General features: G+C 55.9%; 2 protein-coding genes across 3 annotated transcripts; one reads left to right on the top strand and one right to left on the bottom strand.

Annotated features, from left to right (window-relative positions):
* Positions 1-315: 315 nt before the first annotated feature.
* TENT5B (terminal nucleotidyltransferase 5B) lies at positions 316-7,563 on the top strand. The gene is made up of 2 exons (XM_008148024.3): positions 316-751; positions 5,706-7,563. Exons 1-2 carry the CDS (start codon positions 491-493, stop codon positions 6,726-6,728), a joined length of 1,284 nt encoding a protein of 427 aa, XP_008146246.2. The 5' UTR covers positions 316-490; the 3' UTR covers positions 6,729-7,563.
* Positions 7,564-11,059: 3,496 nt separating this feature from the next.
* On the bottom strand, positions 11,060-16,827 carry TRNP1 (TMF1 regulated nuclear protein 1). 2 transcript variants are annotated; one of them, XM_054721051.1, is made up of 2 exons: positions 15,864-16,827; positions 11,060-11,304 (listed from the first exon to the last, which is right to left on the bottom strand). In XM_054721051.1, exon 1 carries the CDS (start codon positions 16,699-16,701, stop codon positions 16,012-16,014), a length of 690 nt encoding a protein of 229 aa, XP_054577026.1. In that variant the 5' UTR covers positions 16,702-16,827; the 3' UTR covers positions 11,060-11,304; positions 15,864-16,011. The 2 variants fall into 2 exon arrangements, with proteins under 2 accessions (XP_054577026.1, XP_054577028.1); XM_054721053.1 differs by having other exon boundaries at positions 15,879-16,827.
* Positions 16,828-17,345: the final 518 nt, after the last annotated feature.

Here is a 17,345-nt window from a genome sequence, read left to right as displayed (position 1 = left end):
CTAGTGGTCCGACTCCGCTGCAAACCACCGATCACTCCCTCCCCTCTGCCCCTAGAGAGCGCAATCCCTTTAAGTCCAGGGTCAGGGCTCCGCCGCGGCCAATCACCGGGAACAGAAGTTCTTTAAGGACCAAAGCAGGGAATTCAGCCGAGAAGGTGGGCGGGGCAGAGGAGTGCCTCCCAGCCAATCAGAATCTCCATGGCTCTTCTGACCAATGGCAGAGTTTCGAGAGACTCTCCCGCTGTGTGACAGCTACCTGGACCAATGGACCTGTCGCCCGCGGCCTATAAAAGTCAACTGGGCCCTAAGCGACAAGCTTCAGGGTCGGTAGGTCGCCGCTGTCACAGGTGTGCCCGGGGATTGCCTCGCCTCCGCTGCCGTGCTGTCCCTGCAGCCGCGCCTGCCGCCTGGGACCCGGCCCATCCGCTCTCCTCGCCCTCCTCCCCTTAACCATCCCGGGTTTCTGCCGTCGGGGCCCCGGGCCGGGCTAATGATGCCGGAGAACGGAGTGGAGCGCTCGGACCGGGCGGCTGCGCTGGTAGGGACGGCTGCAGCCTCGGCGGTGGCCACGGCCGCCCAGGTAAGCGGCGGCCCCGACCCGGGAGCCGCATCAGCTTCCCTCGGACCGCACCTGAGTGGGCTAGGCTGGCCGCAGGTGAAGCGGCTGGACGCGCTCCTGAGCGAGCCAATTCCCATTCACGGGCGCGGCAACTTTCCAACGCTGAGCGTGCAGCCCCGGCAGATCGTGCAGGTGAGAGCGCGCTGGGTGCGGGGCCTGGGGTCTCTATCCTGAGGCCCTCGAGGCTGGAAGGAACCCGGGGTCTGCTGGATTCGCCGGACAGCTAGGGAAAATGAGGTTCAGAGAGGGACAGGGGCTATAACAAAATCGCACAGCATTGATAGTAGACCATACTCCCTTTTCCCTGCACCTCATAGTCCCTCCCCGCTTGGCTTTCCCTTCCGCCGCCCTTGGGGAGTCCGGATTCCTCTCGGACTGTTCACCCTGGCCCTGGCTTGGAGAGGAGAGCAGGATGATGAGAAACACAGTAGTTGGGAAAGAACAGTCCCGCCTCGAAGGACAAAAGATGCCAGGCAGCCCTGGGTGGGTAGGTATACATTCTTGGATCCAAAATGGTTCTTTTCATCCCCAAATCATCATTCCTGGGCCTCATTCTCTCTTTTTTTAAAAAAAAAAAAATATTTTTTTTTTATTGATTTCAGAGATGAAGGAGAGGGAGAGAGAGATAGAAACATCAATGATGAGAGAGAATCATTGGTCAGCTGCCTCCTGCACGCCCCCATACTGGGGATCAGATCGAACCCGAAACCCAGGCATGTGCCCTTGGCCAGAATGGAACCTGGGACCCTTCAGTCCACAGGCCGACGCTCTACCCGCTGAGCCAAACCAGCTAGGGCCTGGGCCTCATTCTCATTCCTTCCCTCTCTCCAAGTTCTGAGGGCAGGCTCTGTCCTGTGCTCCCACAGCCCTTTGCTCAAGAGCCCTCTAGCTATTATGTGGACAGGGAGGCCCTCTCAGCTGGGTTGTGGTAGGAGGAGATTAAGCACCAGGCCAGACCTGATGCCTGCATGCTGGGAGGCAACCTCAGGTGTTGTTTAGGTGTTTCTTCCCCTTCCCAAGATTGGGAATGAGTGTCAGCCCAAATCCCAAGCCCCATTTCTGTACTGAGGAGCAGGCAGAGAGAATTCTGGCAACCCCTCTCCTCTTCCTCAGACTCCTCTTCCCTTCACCTGACCTTCAGCAACCCTAAATTTGCTCTTTCATCTGTTTAGACCAGGCACTGCCATGCTCTGAAATCCCAGAATATGGTCATTGTTGCACCCATTTTGTAGCTGGGGAAGCTGAGGCCCCAGAGATGAGCTGCCTAAGACTACCTGAATGTGTGAATATCAAACCCAGAGAATTTTGAGTCTTCCCAAGAGCCACTGCTGCAGGTACAAGGTGTTTTCACTCCTTCCCCGTTCCCGAGACTCAACGTCTAGGTCTGTGGAATAAGAAGAAACCAGAAAATCATCCACAATTCCTGCACCTTCCCAGCAGAGATGGACTCTCTGGGGCAGTAGCTGACAAATGAGGTGAAGCCTTAGCTTCCGCAGAGGGGCAGGGGTGCTCGCTGGGGGATTTACCTCGCCCTCCCTTCTGGGGAATGGGAAAGGGTGGGAGCAGATTCTCCAGGGCTGACTCATTTGCAGCCCATGGCGCCTCACAGAGGCATTCCTCTGCTGCCCGCTGTCATGGGGTAATTAGGAAACCAGTTGAGGCTTTTCTCCCCAGGACAGTCAGGTCAACCTTGGGGCCCCAACTTCTGAACCTGCTTCAGGAATGGGGAAGGGAGTAGAGGAGCCCAGTGGGACAGTTTCTCTCTGCAAGGACAAGAGGTGCCCTGCAGGGGAAGTACCAATATGATCCAAACTGCCTTTACTGGTGCCGGCTCGGTGCCAAGCCTTCTTTGGAACCCTAGGGGGGCATAGATATGACTGGGACCTAGCCTTCCTGCTTTCCAGGTCCTCCCAGCCAAGTGGGGGAGCTGACTTCACAATGTGATAATAGTACAATGTCCTCCTAGACAAGGGTCAGAGACATCACAGAACAGGGAGCTGCCTGCTGTGGTGGGGAGGGCAGCAGAGACTTCAGAGCTGGACTGGCAGGTCGGACATCTGGCTTTAGGACCTGTCCTGTTGTCTCTTCCCTCTGCTGGGCCCAGTGTTCCCATCTGTTCAATGGGGATGGGTTGGACTGCTCTCCAACACCCTTTCTGGTTCTAGAATCCAAAGGGAACAGGTGCCTTCACCTGGCCTGTATAATTGCCTCCACAGGGAAGAAAGTCCATCTTCTGCCAGGAATCTGCAGCTGGCAGCTTCTCAAGCTGTTGGGAAGTGTGTGGTGGGAGTGCTGGGTGTGTGTGGTGGGAGCGCTGGGGGCGTGTGGTGGGGGCGCTGGGTGCGTGTGGTGGGGGCGCTGGGTGTGTGCGGTGGGGGAGCTGGGTGTGTGCGATGGGGGAGCTGGGTGTGTGTGTGTGGTGGGGGCGCTGGGTGTGTGTGGTGGGGACGCTGGTTATTGACTTTGGGCTTCTTACCGGTGCTGGGTTGCCCTGCAGTTCAAGAATTAGAATCTTTCTCCCTCTTCCCCCCGCCCCGCCTTCCCCCTCCCCCCGCAAGGTTTCACCTACAGCAGCAATCTGAACAGCAAGAAATGCAGTTCTTGCTTGTGCCTGGGCTAGGGGGCCCACTCTTTTGTAAGAGGTCCCTGCCCTCTGGAAGCCTGGTTCTAATTAAGTTCAGGCATTTATTGCCTGTGTGACCTTGGATAAGTCCTTTGTCCAGGTCACAATCTTATCTCTCCAGCTGCAGCCCTAGGACTTGCATTAGGTGGCTCTGAATTTTTTATAAGCCTGCTATCTGGCAGCACCTACATCTCCCTGCAGGTCTCAGCAGTGGCCTGGGAGCAGAGTGGTGCTGGGGAAGGCCTTGGCACAGGAGAAAGGAGGGTGTGGCCACTGCCCCCTCCATGGCTGGAAAGTCTGATTCAGGAGGCTCCACGCTGCCCTGCAGTCCTTGGGTGTGGCAGTATCTGGGGACTATCTGCCAAACTGGCTGTAGTCACACCTGGGAAAGAGACAACAGCCTCTGGCTGGCTGACACAGCCAACCCCATGGCCTGACGCAGGCGATTTAACAAGGGTACTGCTACCTACTCACCAGGCCAGATGCCATGCCCTGGGGTGGGCATCGGCCTGGGAGCAGGAGCTGGCACTGAGTAAGGCTTAGTCAGCTCTAATGGGACTTGGGAGGGGGCTGGTCTGCTCTGCAGGCCTGACCAGGGTCCTTGGGACAAGGTCTTTGGCCGTTTCTCTCCTTGGCTTACACGGATGCAGCTGCCAGGGTGTGGGTTAGAAGTCCCACGGGCTGGACGGCAGCAACTGGCTCCTTACCTCCAGCCTCCCTGACTGTCTGGCCAAGGCACTCCCCAACCCCACCTCCTTGCTCCGTAACTACTCCGACTCTGGGCTTCAGTGACTGGAAGCTTTGGCCTCGCTTTGAAATTTTAAGAGGGAGGGGGGATTAGAACCCTCGTTTCTGGTCTCGGCTTCCTCTGAACCGTGGAAAATGGTAATACTTTGGAGTCAGTCATACCTGGGTTTGAAGGCACCTCTGCACGATCTTGGGCAGGTGACTTCACTCCTGTGAGCCGCAGTATCCATTTTATAACTTAGAGATCATAAAGCCCTCTCTTATAGATTCCGGTAAGAAGGTCTAGGGCCTGGCACCTAATACTCCTCTTCCCCTCCCCCAGCTTCCCCCTCACCTCCTCGTAAGTTTGTGGTGGCCAGTTGCTCACTCCCCATAGCCATGAAAATACCTGCCATGGTCACGGTCCTCCTCCCGGAAGGCTTCCTGGAGGGAGCCGCCCGCCTCAGATTGCCCCACTGCATCTTGCCTCCTCAGCACTTGGATGCATTCTTTACAGTAATTCCTCCTGAGGCCAGGAGGGCAGCCCCTCCAGCAGGCGGCAGGCGCTGACTTGGCAGCAAGGGTTGCAGAATCACTCGGGGTAGGAATGCTGCCTGGTCACTTCAGGACAGTGTGTGAAGTACTCTGGGTCTCTGAGTGTCCAGCCCAGCTCCCCTCTTCTCCCCACCTGGTCCTAGGCCTGGGAAGACGCCTCTGGCTAGAGGAGCAGGTTTAAAATGATTTGTAGGAAAAAAATAAAAAAATAAAATGACTTGCCTGTCATATTCCTGTGTCAGCAGGTGGGATCTTGCTACATCTCTTCCCACTTGGTCGGGAGGCTTCCTAAGAGTGGAAAGGGTCTGGGTTTTAACTGCCAGGCCTGCCATTTCTGAACGGCTTCCCCTCGATATTTCACCACTGTGAGCCTCAGTTTCCTCATCTGTAAAATGAGCATAATATTTGCCTCACTGTGATCTTGTAAAGATGAATGAACACGTGTATCTCAGAGTCAAAAGAGCATGCATGGATTTGAGAATCCAACCGACGTGGGTTCTAGTCTCACCCTGGCCGCTCTCTGACCTTGGACGTGTTTGTTAACCTCTCTGTGCCTCAGGTCCCCCATCTGTAAATTGGGATAATAATACTCAAACATGGGATTATTGTGAGGAATAATGTAGTAATGAGTGTGAACTAACAATTATGTTCCAAACACATTTGAGCAATTAGCATTATGCCTGACACAAAACCAAGTGTTTCACTTACAGTTTTAGAAAAGTAGAAGAGCATGGTGGTTAAGACATGGGCTCTGAGTTTAATTCCCAGCTCCGCATTCACCAGCTGGGTGACCTTGGGCAAGTTACTCGGCCCCTCTGTGCTTCCATTTCCCCATCTGTAACGTGGGGATAATTGTACCTACCTCACGGAGTTATTGTGAGAATTACTTGAATTTACATCCTAATGTATAAAGTGCTTAGATCAGCACCTGGCTTTTAGTAAGTTCTATGCTTGCATATGTTACCATTATTGCTGTTCTTTCTGAGGCTTTCCTCCAAATAGGCCATTCTCTAGCTTAGGGAATTTTGGCTTAGTGAGTTAAATGTCTTTCCAAAGGCGTGACAGCTGGTAAGTGGTCAACAGTGGTTGATGTTACTATCACTATTACATGGAAGCCCATGGCAGACCTGGGGACGGGGGACAAGCTCCTGACACCTCTCCTTCCTGCCGTCCCCTCCACAGGTCGTCCGCAGCAGCCTAGAAGAACAGGGACTGCGCGTGCATGGTGTGCGGCTACACGGCTCAGCTGCCAGCCACGTGCTGCACCCCGAGAATGGCTTGGGCTATAAGGACCTAGACTTAGTGTTCCGCGTGGACCTGCGCAGCGAGGCATCCTTCCAGCTGACCAAGGAGGTGGTGCTGGCCTGCCTGCTGGACTTCCTGCCGGCTGGTGTGAGCCGAGCCAAGATCACGCCACTGACACTCAAGGAGGCCTACGTGCAGAAGCTGGTGAAAGTGTGCACGGACACGGACCGCTGGAGCCTCATCTCGCTGTCCAACAAGAGCGGCAAGAACATGGAGCTCAAATTTGTGGACTCAGTCAGGCGCCAGTTCGAGTTCAGCGTAGACTCCTTCCAGATCATGCTGGACTCCCTGCTGCTCTTTGGCCAGTGTTCATCCACGCCCATGTCTGAGGCCTTCCATCCCACCGTGACAGGTGAGAGCCTGTACGGGGACTTCAACGAAGCCTTGGAGCACCTGCGGCACAGAGTCATCGCCACACGCAACCCTGAAGAGATCCGTGGCGGCGGCCTCCTCAAGTACTGCCACCTCCTGGTGCGTGGCTTCCGGCCACAGCCCAGCACTGACGTGCGCGCCCTGCAACGCTACATGTGCTCCCGGTTCTTCATTGACTTCCCGGACGTGGTGGAGCAGCAGCGCACACTGGAGCGCTACCTGGAGGCCCACTTCAGCGGGGCCGACTCAGCCCGCCGCTACGCCTGCCTGGTGACACTGCACCGGGTGGTCAACGAGAGCACTGTGTGCCTCATGAGCCACGAGCGTCGCCAGACACTGGACCTCATCGCCACCATGGCACTCCAGGCACTGGCTGAGCAGGGCCCAGCGGCTGCCGCTGCCCAGGCCTGGTGCCGCCCGGTCCCTGATGGAGCTGTGCCAGCCACTTTCAATTACTATGTGACCCCTGTGCAGCCTCTGCTGGCCTGGGCCCACTCCTGCTATCCCACCTGGCTGCCTTGTAACTGACTCAGACCCTGGTCAGGAGAGACTGGGTCTCCCCAGATGGAGTGGGGCCTCGAGGAGTGTGTGCAGGCCATGACCAGAGACAGGCAGCCTGTGCCAGGTGGCCCAGCGCTGCTACAGGGTTGGGCCTTCGACTGAACAGACCAGACTCCCTGAGTGAGGCCCCTGTGGGCTTACGGCCAAGCTGGGGCTCTTTGCTTATTGCCACACACTTTTAGACCAACATGATTGTGGGGTGCAGAAGCTGTTTGTCTTAGGGGTTAATTGCCTTTAGGAGACAAAGCATGTTTGGGGTGTTGGTCTCAATGTCCATCATCGTGGGTTGATTTCTGTGGCCTAAGAAGGGTCTTTTTGGCTAGGGCCAGCCTATAGTGAGCCCAGCAGCCTCAAGGGTCTGCAGCCCACTCAATGGCTAAAATATGGTGCATTATGGGAATTAGTCACTTTGGGTCAGGCTGGGCCACTCACCAGGCCTGGTAGTCCAACCTGGCTAATCACTGGGGAGGGAAAGGGAGGCATGAGACAGATACCTGGAGAGGGATATGTTTGGCCCAGTCTCCTAACACTCCTAACCTGAGCAGTCAAGGTATATGGACAGGACCAAGTGGCTGGGGTAGGACACAGCCCAAGACCCTTCCAGGGTGTTGCTCCCTTCCCCCATGTCACAAGGAGCCCTCCTGCCTGGGAGCTTGTTCTTAGGAGGGTACAGAGCCCCAATTGGCCACAGTCAAGTGTTCCCACCCCACTGGCCTGGTTACAGGGTCCTCAACTCGGGGAGGAGAACCATGCCCCGCCTCTGCACTCTTAACACCTGCCAATAAAAATTGTCTACACTGAGCCTAGCACCCTGTACCATGCTTTCTCCTGGGAGAAGGACCTTCCATGGCTGTGGGGGCTGTGGCTGCCTCCCCCAGCCTGAGTCTGGCTTACATTGTGGGAGGGTACTTGGCAGGGGGGGCGGGGGAGGTTTGAGTCCTGGGCCGTGGCTGAGGGAAGGGGCATTCCCTCAACACCAGCCCCAGCTTGACAACTGTGCTAGGAGCTCAGGTCTGCACGTATGACTTGTACCCGCACACTGCCTCAGCAAGTCTCCTGTTCAAGAGTAATTATTTCAGTGTTTCCCACGTAGAATCCTAATGATCCTGGTCCTGGTCTCACACTGTGGTGCTCAGGGCTACTTGACCCCATTTCTGCCCCTCTACCCCATCCCTTCCCAGGAAGCAAGTGGAAAACAAGTTGGGTGAATCCAGACTGCAGACGACCTCCAATAATGGCAGCTAAGACGGGGGGATTTCTAGGGTCCCCCAGAGCTTGAGCCCAGGTTTGGCCACCCTATCTGGGAGCGGTTCCCTCAGTCCTCTGGTTCTGTCACCCCCAAATGCTGATGGGCACATTCCAACTTGTTCTAAGCAGGTTTGTAGTCTCCTTCCCAGCACCCGAGGCCATACCAGGCTGTCTGGGAGTGAATGTCACCCTCTCAGGGAGCTCTTCCCTCAGGGCATCAGCCAGTCATGGTCCTGGACGCTTCCCACTGTTTACCCAGACCCTTTGATCCACGAATTGCAAAGCCCTTAACACATTCATCCTCATTAGTGGCCTCTGAAGTGGTGGCTTGGATGGTTTCAGCCAGGGTGAAATAAAAAACAAACCCAAGGCCACAGAGGAGGCCCCAGGTCACCCGGGTAAGTCCAGCCACCTCACCTGCTCAATGGGTCCCTGCTGGGCTCAAAATGGCTAGAAGGGTGAGTGGAAAGGCTTTCTTTGCTGGGTGATTAAAACAGCTCCCATCTTCACTCTGCCCATGCCCACCTAACTAAGGTCCTGGGAGGGACAAAGTTTGTCCCCGCTCCTGATTTGGGCGCATAGGGGATGCTCACAGTATAAGCACAGAGGCTCAGCTTGTTAGGATATGTTTGTTTCAGAAGGTGAGAAGCCAAGAACCAATGGTACATAAATGTATATACCAGCAGTCAGCCACGGTGAGCCAGCTACCCATTCTAGTGATTGGGAATATGTCAGCAGACCCAAGACTAAGATCGCTGCCCTCTTGAAGATTACAGATCATAAACTAATTATATAGTCTTAGAAGGTCAGTGATGCTCAAAAATATACACAGCAGGGTAAGGGGTTGGAATAGCTGGAGTTTGCGAATTTTAAAAGAAGTCAGGGTGGGCCTCATCGAAAGTGTGACATTTGATTGCACAGAATTAAAAGTAGTGGAAAGCAAGCCATGCTGATCTGGAGGGAGAGTGTTCAGGCAGAGGGAGCTTGTCTGATAATGTACACATGTCTGGGGAGGGGGCCTGCGCCTGAGGGTTTCTAACTGGCCTTGTGCAGTTGCACGTGCTCACTAGTGTCCCTATGTAACCTGCATGGGGTGAGAAGCAGGAGAGAGACAGGCGTTCCCAGTAACAGCTACTGTTTCTAGAGTACTTTACTCCAGGCCAAAACTATGCCAGGTCTCCCCGATCAGTACCCCTCATTTCATCTTCACAACTCCACTAGAGCAAGGATTAGCTCCATGTCAGAGACCAGGAAACTAATGCCAAAAAGATCAGAGAAGTTAGTCTGACTCCAAAGCCTTTGCTGTTAACCCCTGCACCATCCTGCCCCTACACTCTGATGTCCCACGGATGAGCATGACGGTATGTCTCCTATACATATATGTGACAGGGCATGTTGGCAAGTGACAAGAGTTAATATTTCTGTGACATTGGCCATTTTATGTATGCCTATGGCAGAGTTGTATCAGTGTGACAAGACGGACATTTTCTTGATGTACGTGTGACAACAGCCATGACTGTGGTGATAACAGGCATGTCTGTGGGTATGTTTAAGAGTGGGACAGTGGGTGTGAGAAAAACACTGACTCAGTGGCTGGCATTGTCCTCTTGTGGACAATTCCTGCAGCCATGTAAGATGCCAGGGCAGGCTGTTATCAAGAACTGGAAATCCCAGAGCCAGAGAGGGGAAGGGTGAAGAAGGAAAGCCCCCATCCCCCACAGTGCTCTCCAAGTAATAATCCACCCCCTTATGACCACAGCAGGTGGGGAAACTCTAGAGGGGCAAAGAAGCCCTGCTGTAAACATTAGGGAACCGCAGATATGCCCCCCCCCCCCCCCAAGCAGCTACAAATGTGTTGGCTCCTCCAGTCCCACTCTCCACCCTTCTCCCTGCTCTTTGCCCTGAGGAGGATGACCTCTGGGAACTGTGCATCAGTGACTCCCTGTTCCTTGCCTTCCTGTTGGGTTTGGCCAATGAGAGGCCCCAGCAGGAAATTGGAGAAGAATGGGGTATTTATTCCCCTGTTCCCTCCCCACCAGGTTGTCTTATTCATCTATCTCAGTCACAGGCCACTGCTCCTGTCAGGGACTCTCCACACAGCTGTCCTCTCATCCCTTTACCCTCCCCTACCCTCCCCCATTTTAGGTCCAGGAGTTGTAGAGGCTTCCAACTTTTGCTATCCCCTGAGCGCAGCACCATTCCGCGTTAGTTTCTTAAGCCCCCATCTTTGGAAAGAGTCCCTTTTCCATCTCTGCCCAGTCTGAGTGTGCCTGTCTCCTGCTGGGACCCTGACTGACAAACGGTCATATGCTGCCAGGTTATCACAAGCAGGCACTACCTCCCTCCCCATCACACATCTCACATGTGCATTCCCAACCCCTAACTTCCTCATCACAGCCTGAATCAGGGAAGACTTCCTGAAGAGGGTCAGCTTTGAGCCAGTTCAAGGGAGAAACCAGTCTGCAAATCAGTCAACAGTCCTAAGATCGTCAAATGAAACCAAACAGAAACTGCTCGAGGAACTGCCAAATTAAAGAGTGCTGACAGACACACCAAGGAAAACAGGCAAGGGCACTCGCAAAGCAAACTCAAAACCACGTGCAGTTGTCTCACGTCATTGAAATGTATTCTTCCTGCATGTATGAATCAGGGGACTGACTCAATATACATTCATTTTGCAGAATTCTACAAATTCTGGGTTGTGTGTGAGTAAATGTGGCCCTCTTCCCTCTATTGTCAGGACATGTGAATAAGTGTGGTTCCTTTTCTCATTTAAAACTTTGCTTAGAATTATGTAGCCACTACCTCTTTCTCAGAAAGAGGTGTGTTCCCCCAGGAGCCAGAGCTGATCACCTTTCTGAGGGGCCACAGGTGTGTTCCCACAGGGTCAGGGCGAGAACAGCGGATGAGGAAGACAGGGATTTCTCAAACTGGTTCCCCTCGAACAGGTCTCCAAGCTGTTAGACTGAGAAGCAAGGGCAGCTACCAAGCCGTGTTGTGACTTGTTTAAGAGGGATGACTCTATATTTTAAAGAAATCCTTTTCACTTTCATATTTATTCACTCTTAAATAATCTGATAGCATCTCAGGGGCTTCCAATGGTACAACATAAGCCCAAGTCAAATGTGGCATACATAGAGAAATTCACAGTACAGGAACTTCCCCAGAATCCTGCCCCCGTGAAGTAAGGAGGCTCCGCCTTGTGTAGGGTCCAGTGAAGAAGTCTTCCTGGAGGAGGTGCTCAGGGAAGGAACAGAATCCCAGGAGTTCAGATCCATAGAGTTGCTGGGAGAAGCTGGAGAGAACAATTTCAAGATTTTTCAATTACCTCTTCCCTACAGCCACCCAGCCCCACCCAAACCCTTCAGCATCCACCTCCTTAAGAGGGGCCATTATGGAGAGAAGGTGCCGGGGTAATATTATGGAACTGGGCTCCATTGACTCTTGCCCTGGAAGGAGTGGGGGCTCCTGGGGTAAGCAGAGGTTCCCTTGAGCCTTTGTCCTTGGCTGGGATCCCCACTGGTCTGAGCAGCTGGAATGGAATGTTCCTGGGATGGAAAGCCTGCCCCTTCCTCCATCTCTCCCCTTATGGAGTTCCCCGGCCCATGGTGGAGAGAGACGGGGGAGGTTCCAGGGATTCCTGATATGGTGATGCTCTGGGGAAGCAAAGGCCCACATTGCTGGGGGCTATGTCCTGGCAGCCTCTCCTAAGCTGGGCAGATCTGCTCCATTACACTTGTACAGATCTCCACTATGTGTTAGGCACTTAGTGTGGCTCCTCATGTCATACTCAGAAGCGATCTCCTCCCTACTGCCCAACACACACACACACACACACACACACACACACACACACACACACAGAAACTGGTTCAGGGAGAAGGTAATTGATTTGCCTAAGGTCTCCCAGCAGAGAAGTTCCAGGCCAGGACAGAATCCCAGGTCTGTCTTGTTCCAAGCCTGGGGTACTTTCTGCCCCACTATGGGGCCTATCATCCTCCTCTGCCATCCCAGGATCTTTGCTCTCCTTGGCACCAAACAGCCCAGCCCAGGTGTGGAGGGAAGAAGCAGTCCAAGGCAAGCACAGGCCCTCAGCATAGCTGGGCTGCCTTTGCCTGAAAGCCAGGTGTGCCGACTCAGCCTAACTCACCCCAACTCACCCCTCCTCCCTTCCCCCAGAACCCAGACAACCAGGCTGAGGAGCCAGCCTCTGGGGGTGTGCCCAGACCTTGGGAGGGGCACCGTAGACTACCCCTCCAGCTACCCCTCTTATCACATCACTCCCAGAAACAGGGATCACTGGACCCAGACAGAAAGGTGAGAGCCCAGAATCCTCCCACATTCATCTGATAAACGAAAAGTCACATAGTCAGATGTTTAAGGGATCTCCCACATACAGGTTCTATGACCTTGCGCAAGTCGCCTGTGGAAATGGGAATAATCCCTACGTTGCAGAATAGTTGGGAGGATTGAAATAGATAGTGGATATAAAGTGCTTAGCACAGTGCCACAGACAGGAGGCGGTTAATTTATTATTCCAGAACCAAGGATTCCTTCTCCCATGACTCCTGGCCGTGGTGCGGCTGGTCAGGACTAATGGGGGGAAAAATAGGCTAGGGACCTCCCAGCTTTCCCAAACACCTCCTCCCCCGCTGGCTCTAAAGACCTCTCCAGCCCTGAGAAGCCTGGGCCCCAGTTTTCTCCAGAGCTGCTGTCAGGGAAAAGGAGCCTCCTGGAGACGGCCATTTGCAGGCTTGGAGCACCTGAGCCAAGACCTGTTGCTTTAGCCTCATCTTTAGGAAACCACCTTGGTCCCAGGTGGCAGTGGGAGAGGGTGTTCATCAATGTTTGCTGCATTATCAGTGTAAGGAATCTGTGATCATCACCGAGGGCAGCCTCTTTCCAGGAAAGTCTTTCCTGATGGGACTGGCCCAACCAGAAGGCTTCCTTTGAGCCTATTCTCTAAGTGACCTCCCCTAACCCCTCTTCTGCCAACCAGGAGGCTGGCTAGGGGCGGGGACACTGCTCCAGGCTACGCCCAGGTGCCCAGGGAAGCAGCCCCACACTGCCCTCTGGTGGCACCACCCAGAGACCTGAGAGAGGGCTTCACTTGACTAGGGCCAGCCAAGAGAGGGAAGGGGCTTATCCAGGGGAGGGACAGGTCCCAGACTAGAACTCTGAACTGGTTCCCCAGCCCCAGGCATTAACCTGGAGAAAGGCTCCGGTTCCCTCATTTCCCTTTGTTGAGATCGCAGATTCACTAGTAGCCATCATGTCCTCAGTGCACAGGTCCAGTCCCCAGGGCTGGAGGCCATCAAGAAAGTGTTCAGGAAGTCATGGGGGTGGGGGCAGGGAAGGGGGTCAATTTCCTGACCAGGGGCTATAGTTATTTATGAAGGCCCAAAAGTAGCCCTCCAAACAACACAAATTGCCCAGCCCCCAGAGGGTCCCCTGGGATGGTGACTGTCAGCAAAGGCTGCCTAGAGGAGGACTGGGAGACACAGAATCTTAAAAGTGGAGACCCTCGGATTAAGTGCTGCTTCTTGAGCCCCTGGACTGAGTAGATGTCAATGTTTGTTGGTTGAGAAAAAAAAATGGAGCTTCCTAGAGGCCCTGGGCTGAGGGGTGGTGGGCAGAGCACTAAACCAAGAGCTGGGGTTCAAGCCACGGAGCACCATGTGACGCAGCCCAGGTCCTTGGTGGTTGGCAGTGGGACATCTGGAAGTGGAGGGAGGAGACAGAGCTGCCTGTGACTCCAGCACCATCTCTCTTTCCTACCATCTCTAATTCCCTCCCCCACCTCCACCTCCAAATCAGGACAAAGCTGATTACTAATAAATCCCAGGGAAAGGCAAAATTGGGATGGCAGAGAGCACTTTACACCATTAGCTAAAAGCTTCTCTGGACCAAGCGCTCTTCTGCGCAACCCAGAAAACAAACAGTTCTGGCCACACACACACACCCGGTGCTGTGGCCAAAGCTCCTCACTGTGCCTCACCCAGAAAGTCCTTGTCCTTTCTTCACCTCCAGACCCCAAACACCAGAGTAGCTTCAGAAGCTTCTCCTCTCTGGGGAGGCCAGAGGGTGTCAGGGCCACGTACCGTCCTCCTGGTCCCCAAGCTCTCCTCAGTCTCTGGGACCTCCTCCTGGACTTTCCTTCCCCAGCTAAAAATGGGTTCAGGAAGGCCTGGCTATTAGCTAAGAAACCAGCCCAAAAGTTTGGCACCTGGGGAAAGAAAAGGCTGATGGGGGTCGGGGGTCAGGTGAGAGCCCCTGGGGCTCTGCCTGTCAGAGCAATACACTGGACCCTCAGGACTCTAGGATTCAACCAGATTCCCTTGACTCGGACATTCTCATCCTACCCCCATCCACCCATTCCCAAGTCCTGACATGAAGTGGGACAGCTGCATCCAGAGAGAGACTGAGGAAACCAGCCCAAAGAGGGGGCAGAGTTGTCCCAGGTCACACAGCAGACAAGCTGGACATCAGTTCTCTCTAGCCCCCACCCCGGGGCAGGGAGCGACACTAAGAGAAAGCCTGGGATCCAGTTCTGTCCCTTTGCGGGCATGTGACCTTGCCACTCTGCAAAATGAGGACTTTAAATTAGCTCCTGACTCCACCAGCAAAAGCCCTGCCGGTTTCCAGGTGTGACTGAAGAGAACAAACCATTCTTCCATGACTTACGGGGGAGAAGCCAGACCTCGGCCCTGTGTGAACCTCACTACAGCCCTTCCTGGAGCTGAAGGCTGCAGTCAACTCAGCTGGTGAGCAGCAGAGCAGCAGTGAGGCCATTCACAGCTGAGTGGGGGCTGGGCAAGGGGAGCCTGAAGGGCGTGTGGACAGGAAGAGAAGCAGAGCTCATTTCAGGTCTGGCCCTTTAAGGACCCCCTTTCTAGAAGTCAATGACATACCTGCCCCCTTGGGCCTGTTAAAAGATGTTACCTGAGCCCTAAGATGTTACCTGAGCCCTAACCGGTTTGGCTCAGTGGATAGAGCATCCGCCTGCAGACTCAAGGGTCCCAGGTTCGATGCTGGTGAAGGGCATGTACCTTGGTTGCCGGCACATCCCCAGTAGGGGGTGTGCAGGAGGCAGCTGATTGATGTTTCTCTCTCATATTTCTAGCTCTCTATCCCTCTCCCTTCCTCTCTGTAAAAAAAAAAAAAAAAAAAATGTTACCTGACTCCATCCCTGGCAGAGCCATTTTAGAGCCAGGTTGCGGGGAGGGGTCTCGGAGAACAGGTGAAGCTTTAGACAGTTTCCAAACACTGGTTATCTAAGGCTGTACTCTGAGCTAAGTTGCATGAGGGCGTGAGAAAAAAACCTCTCCTAGAAGGGGAAGGGCTGAAGCATTATGGGACAAAACCCCCCAGTCTCTCTGGGATTCCATCTCACAAATGGAAAACAGGGGCCTAGGAGAGAACTCAGTGGAACACTGCTGTACCAGCCCCCACCCCATCTTGGGACTTCATTATTCTGTCCGCCCAGAGGTATGGAGCTAGGAGGTGTCAGAACACAGCAGCCTCAAGGGCAAGACTCTTCTTACAGCCCCAAGGGACGCAGGAAAGTCAACGCAGGTGCAGGGGAGGGGGAGGGAGTGCTGCGGCAGCGCAGCAGGCTCCCATTGGTAAGTTTGCGGGCACACCTTCCAGGGGTCTGAGCACCCTCCGTTTGTCCATCTCTATAATGGGGACTTGGTGCTACCGCCTCACTTCCCAGGTCTGGGAGAGGCCGCAACCGAAAGGGGACAACTTTATTAGGGACCCAGAGGGCTCCAGAAGCCCCAAGGAAGGGCGACCCGGTTCCCTGCACCACCCATCCCCGCCCCCTGGAAGCACCGGCCGCTAGGACCGCACCTCAGCCTCTCTTACTGGTCCCCCGGCCGCCCGACTCTCTCTTCCTGTGACCGACCAGTCCATCCATCCGCGTCAGAGACGCGTCCGCAGTCCTCCATCCGCGCCTCGGCAACGGCCTGTCGGGTGGCCGGGGGTCGCGGCGCCGAGGTCAGCGCTGGGGGGAGGCGGGGCCGCGGGGCGGGCTTCGGCGGAAGGGCGAGTCCGGCTCCGGGCCGCGGCCCCGCCGCAGGCGCCCGGTGCCCCAGGGCACGCAGCTGCCCAGACCCAGCGCCGAGGCGAGCAGCGCGGGCGGGCGGCCCCGGCGGCCGCGGCGCGGGCCCTTCTTGAGACGCGACCCGTGCGCCGCCAGGTAGAGCTCGGACTGCGCCACGCCACCGCCCAGGCGGCTCAGGCTCTCGGCCCGGTGCGCCAGGCGCAGCTCGGCCGCCAGGAAGACGCGGTGCAGCTGAAGCACGCGGCTCTCCAGCTCCGACACCAGGCGCCGGCGGCCCTCCACCTCCAGCAGTCGCCGCCGCGCTTCGGCCAGCTCCAGGGCGCGCCCCCCGGACCCCGCCGCCCCCGGGCCGCCGCCCGCGCCCCCTGCCGGCCCGGTGGCCCCCGCACCCCCGTTAGCGCCCTGACGCCAGCGCTGCAGCTCCTGCCCCTCGGCCGAGCCCACCGACGCCGGGGTCGCCTCTGGCTGCGACGAGGCCTGAGTCGGTGTCGAGGTCAAGGTCGGAGTTGGGGGCGGGGGCTGAGGGGATGGCAGGGGCTCCCGGGGCGGCGGCGGCGGCGACCCCGGTTCCGCTGCCCCTTCCTGGGCCCCCGGGCCGCAGGCGCTAATGCGGCAGCCCGGCATCCCCCGCCCCCCGGCGGTCTGCAGCAGTCGGTCCTCGGGTTTGGCCGGCTGCCCCCGCGCGAGGGAGGATGGACGTCAAGAACGCAAGCGATGTGGCCGCAGCCCCCGCGCCAGCACCTCGCCAGCCGCCAGCGCCTCTTATAGAATTCGGGCGGAGCGATAGGCAGCACAGCCAATCCGGGGCTGGCATGCTCTGACCCCGTCTCTGCCCCGCCCATCCACGACATTGCCCACACCCTCTGTCCCTCACGGCTTTGCTAGGGCATCCGCTCTCCATCCACCTCTCCCAAATTTTCTCCCATCTTCTGTTTTGGCCCCGAGTCATATGCTCTGGTAGCTAGTGCTTAGGAATCATGGACTCCAGTCTCCACCGGGAGGAGGGTTTTGCCTGTGACAGTGCGAACTCAGAAGGCTTATCTGCACAGAGCTCCTTCCCAAACCGCACCCCTTGGTCCAATCGGTTCTGCCTGGTCTTCTGCGCCACAAGGCCCACCAGGACCCCCTTCTTTGATCTCCCTGGGGCAGTGGAGAGGTTAGCACAGAGGGGGGACTGGAGTCCTGGGAGGGGTCCGATGGGGTTTGTTCCCCACCAGGCAGGCCCTTCGCGCCAGCAAAACAACGCTGCGTCCGCCTCGGCTTTGTAA

Source organism: Eptesicus fuscus, chromosome 9, assembly GCF_027574615.1.
Source record: "Eptesicus fuscus isolate TK198812 chromosome 9, DD_ASM_mEF_20220401, whole genome shotgun sequence".
Classification (NCBI taxonomy): Eukaryota; Metazoa; Chordata; class Mammalia; order Chiroptera; family Vespertilionidae; genus Eptesicus; species Eptesicus fuscus.
The sequence above is the reverse complement of the archived record's forward strand: the minus strand, read 5'-3'. Positions and strand labels throughout refer to the sequence as shown.